The 4,951-nt window shown below is 31.3% G+C and overlaps 1 protein-coding gene across 1 annotated transcript; it reads right to left on the reverse strand.

Annotated features, from left to right (window-relative positions):
- Window positions 1-2,072: 2,072 nt before the first annotated feature.
- Window positions 2,073-3,715, reverse strand: LOC139904064 (uncharacterized). Its single transcript, XM_071885998.1, has 5 exons — window positions 3,226-3,715; window positions 3,035-3,108; window positions 2,886-2,987; window positions 2,696-2,758; window positions 2,073-2,555 (listed from the first exon to the last, which is right to left on the reverse strand). Exons 1-5 carry the CDS (start codon window positions 3,713-3,715, stop codon window positions 2,073-2,075), a joined length of 1,212 nt encoding a protein of 403 aa, XP_071742099.1.
- Window positions 3,716-4,951: the final 1,236 nt, after the last annotated feature.

Below are 4,951 nucleotides of genomic sequence, written 5' to 3' on the forward strand. Positions count from 1 at the left end.
CGTACGGTATTGTTGATGTAAATGATATGATGAGAGGCATGATGATACATGATATATGATGAGTATGATTTTGGCTAGATGATGTTATGATCGGATATAAAAAAAATTATAAACGGAACCCTTAAAGGTCTGCTAATGGGCTGAGGTGTTTGGAGTTAATTGTACTTGGGTTTATTAAACAGTCTGGATCAGGTTAATTGAATTGAAGATGGGCAGGCTTAATTTATTGATAATATGGGCTTCTTTATTTAATTCATGGACTAAGAAAATGGATAACAGATAGAAACAGGTTATATGTATTAGGTCGTGTTAATAATCAGATAAACAAAATGGTTCAGCTGGTTTGGGTCTTTGATGGGTGAACGAGAGGTCTTGGGTTCGAGTTCGGTTTGAGGCATGTTTTTTTTTTTAGAAAAGGCTTGAAGGTAGTTACTCATTTTTATTATTATTATCATTACTATTATTATTATTGTATAAGTATTATTATTATTAGTAGTATTATTATTATTGCTATTATTATGATCAGTAATATAAGTATTATTTTAAAAAAATTATTATTATTATTATTAACATTATCATTAGTAGTAAATTGTTATTTTTACAGTTATTATTATTATCAATATTATTATTATTATCATTATTTCTAAAAGTAACATTATTTTTAAATCTATCATTTTTATCAAAATTAGTATTATTAATGAAATTAACATTTTTATTAAAATTATCTTTTTTATTATTAAAATTATCATCATTACTATTACTAGAATTATCATGATTTTTATCATAATTAGTATTATTTTTATCATTATTATTATTAGTATCATTCATTAATATATCAAATAAAGACTTTCTATATAAAAATAGACCTATGAGATAAAACATAGCTATATTATTATCAATATTACATATTATATTAAATAATATTTTAATGAGTAATTACTATAATAAAATTTAATATGATAAGTATTAGTTATATAAAATATACATAGATTAAATATAAATTTATCTATATAACATATAATATAACAAGTATAATATTATTAATAATATATAAACTTGTTCGATTACTATTTTGTGTTAATATATAGATACTTGATATAGGTTCGTGAATCTGAGGCCAACCCTGCACTTATCCAGTGCCGTCATATGTATTTTTACTACAAAATACATTATCGTGAGTTTCATTTGCTCCCTTTTTAAATGCGTTTGCAATATATATTTTTGGGACTGGGAATAAATGCGCTGCTTTATAAATGTTTGACGAAATAGACACAAGTACTTAAAACTACATTCTATGGCTGGATTATTAAACCGAATATGCCCCTTTTTAGTCTGGTATTCTAAGAATTAGGGAACAGACACCCTAATTGACGCGAATCCTAAAGATAGATCTATTGGGTCCAACAAGCCCCATCCAAAGTACCTGATACTTTAGTACTTCGAATTTATCATGTCCGAAGGGAGTCCTGGAATGATAGGGGATATTCTATATGAATCTTGTTAAGGTCGGTTACCAGGTGTTCACCATATGAATGATTTTTATCTCTATGCAGTTTGCGAAATGCCTGATATGAGACGTATGTTTATGAAAATGAAAATGAAATCTTGTGGTCTATTGAAAATATGGAAATGATTATTATGATAAACCTATGAACTCACCAACCTTTTGGTTATCACTTTAAAGTAGGTTTATTCTCAGGTCTGAAAGAAACCTTCCGTTATGCATTTGCTCATTTTAGAGATATTACTTGGAGTCATTCATGGCATATTTCAAAAGACGTTGCATTCGAGTCATTGAGTTCATCAAGATTATTATTAAGTCAATTATAGTTGGATATATTATGAAATGGTATGCATGCCGTCAACTTTCAATGTAAAGAAAGTTTTTCTTTTAAAAACGAATGCAATGTTTGTAAAATGTATCATTTAGAGGTCATATACCTCGCGATGTAACCAAATGTAATGTATTCGTCCAGATGGATTAGGACGGGTCCTTTCACTAAATCTTACCAATAGTTCCTTTTACTAGCTATCTCGTATAGCAAATCGTCCACAGGGGTGCGTCATTCAAACTATACCACAGGTTTTCGATCTACCCTTTGTCCTAAAACAACCCCAGCTGCATAATCACTTGCATCACACATAATTTCAAAGGGCTTAATCCAATCGGGGGATTGTAAAATGGGGAGCTCAGTCAACTTAAATTTTAAGGTCGTAAAAGCCTCTAAAAATTGGTCATTAAAGTCAAATGGTGCATCTTTTAAGAACAAATTACACAATGGTTTTGACATAGCACTAAAGTCTTTAATAAACCTACGGTAAAAACCCGCATGTCCCAAGAATGATCTCACCCCCTTAACATTGGTCGGTGGTAGCAACGTTGAAATAAGTTTCACCTTAGCCCTATCCACCTCAAATCCCCTTTCCGACACGATTTGACCCAAAACCACCCATTTCCTTACCATGAAATGACTCTTTTCCCAACTAAGGAAAAGGTTAGTCTCGGTACATCGTTTTAACACTTTCTCTAACATTTCAAGACACGACTCAAAAGACTTACCAAAAATTGAAAAGTCATCCATAAAAATCTCTAATGACTCGCCTATCAATTTCGAGAAAATACTCATCATACATCTTTGAAAAGTGGCGGGTGCATTACACAACCCAAATGGCATACGCCGAAATGCATACGTACCGTAAGGACATGTAAACGTGGTCTTTTATTGATCATTAGGATGAATGTGTATTTGATTGTACCCTGAATAACCATCCAAAAAGCAATAAAACTTTTGACCCTACAACTTTTCAATGATTTGGTCAATACAAGGTAAAGAGAAATGGTCTTTTGAGGACGCATCATTTAATTTTCTATAATCGATACATACCCTCCAACCCGTCACGGGACGAGTTGTAATCTTCTCCCGTTCTTCAGTTTCCATGAATGTGATTCCTGACTTCTTTGGTACCGTTTGAGTGGGACTCACCCACTGACTATCCGAAAAAAAATGATCTCCGCATCCAACCACTTTAAAACCTCCTTTTTCACAACCTCTTGCATATTTGGGTTTAACCTTAGTTGAGTGTCACGAGCAGGTTTAACGTCAGGATCTGTAACAATCCGATGCATACAAACAGAGGAACTTATCCCTTTCAAATCCGCAATCGTCCATCCCACTGCTGCCTTATACTTATTAAGCACATCCATTAAAGCATGTTCCTACAAACCTGTTAAATCTGATGCAATAATAACTGGAAAATTTCCGTTAGTACCCAAAAATGCATACTTTAAATGAGATGGAAATCGTTTAAGCTCAAGATTCGATGGTGATTCTAAGGAAGGCTTTGTATTTGTATCTATAGACATAGGAAATGGTTCATACTTGTGAGTCCACTGTGGTAACCTAGAGTCTATTGTACTAGCTATAGCTAACTCAACTGCCTTAACTTCCTCACACTCGGTCTCGTCCTCATCACCAAAATAAAATACTTCTACTACATCATTTGTTATCAAATGGGAAGCATGTTTCTTAACCTGTTCATCAATCACATCAACTTGGTAACATTTATGGACACATGGAGCATGAAGAGAATTAAAGATGTTAATCCTCATTTTCCGATTTCCAAATGATATGTCCATGACACCCGTTCTACAAATTATGTGAGCACTTATAGTGGCCAAAAACGGCTCTAACTGTAATGACCCGAACTTTTCCATGTTTATATATATTAATTGAGATTGATATTTACATGATTAAATGTTTCCAACCTGTTAAGCAATCAAACTTGTTAAGACTTGATTAATTAAAATATGTTTCATATAGACAATTGACCACCCAAGTTGACCAGTGATTCACGAACGTTAAAACTTGTAAAAACTATACGATGACATATATATGGTTATATATATAGTTAACATGTTTTTATTGTAAGTATGTATCTCATTAGGTATTTTAACAATGAGTTATATACATAAAAATGAGACTATTAATTTAAGAAACTCGAAAACGATATATATAACGATTATCGTTATAACAACGTCTTACTAGGTACATATGAATCATATTAAGATATTGATACACTTGGTTAATTATGTTAAATGATAAGTAAATATATTATTAAGTGTATTAACAATGAAATACATATGTAAAAATAAGACTACTAACTTAATGATTTCGAAACGAGACATATATGTAACGATTATCGTTGTAACGACATTTAACTGTATATACATCATACTAAGATATATTATATATCATAATATCATGATAATATAACAATTTAACATCTCATTTGTTATAATAAACAATGGGTTAACAACATTCAACAAGATCGTTAACCTAAAGGTTTCAAAACAACATTTACATGTAACGACTAACGATGACTTAACGACTCAGTTAAAATGTATATACATGTAGTGTTTTAATATGTATTTATACACTTTTGAAAGACTTCAATACACTTATCAAAATACTTCTACTTAACAAAAATGCTTACAATTACATCCTCGTTCAGTTTCATCAACAATTTTACTCTTATGCACCCGTATTCGTACTCGTACAATACACAGCTTTTAGATGTATGTACTATTGGTATATACACTCCAATGATCAGCTCTTAGCAGCCCATGTGAGTCACCTAACACATGTGGGAACCATCATTTGGCAACTAGCATGAAATATCTCATAAAATTACAAAAATATGAGTAATCATTCATGACTTATTTACATGAAAACAAAATTACATATCCTTTATATCTAATCCATACACCAACGACCAAAAACACCTACAAACACTTTCATTCTTCAATTTTCTTCATCTAATTGATCTCTCTCAAGTTCTATCTTCAAGTTCTAAGTGTTCTTCATAAATTCCAAAAGTTCTAGTTACATAAAATCAAGAATACTTTCAAGTTTGCTAGCTCACTTCCAATCTTGTAAGGTGATCATCCAAC

Source organism: Rutidosis leptorrhynchoides, chromosome 1 (assembly GCF_046630445.1).
Source record: "Rutidosis leptorrhynchoides isolate AG116_Rl617_1_P2 chromosome 1, CSIRO_AGI_Rlap_v1, whole genome shotgun sequence".
Classification (NCBI taxonomy): domain Eukaryota; kingdom Viridiplantae; phylum Streptophyta; class Magnoliopsida; order Asterales; family Asteraceae; genus Rutidosis; species Rutidosis leptorrhynchoides.

Bases quoted from the DNA above. Each gene is read 5' to 3' on its own strand.
- LOC139904064 (XM_071885998.1), bottom strand. From the start codon at position 3,715: ATGGAAAAGTTCGGGTCATTACAGTTAGAGCCGTTTTTGGCCACTATA. The intron at 2,988-3,034 runs GTTTTAAAGTGG...TCGGATAGTCAG, and splicing joins AAGAGGTTGTGAAAAAGGAG to TGGGTGAGTCCCACTCAAAC. The intron at 2,556-2,695 runs GTACGTATGCAT...ATTTTTGGTAAG, and splicing joins CACGTTTACATGTCCTTACG to TCTTTTGAGTCGTGTCTTGA.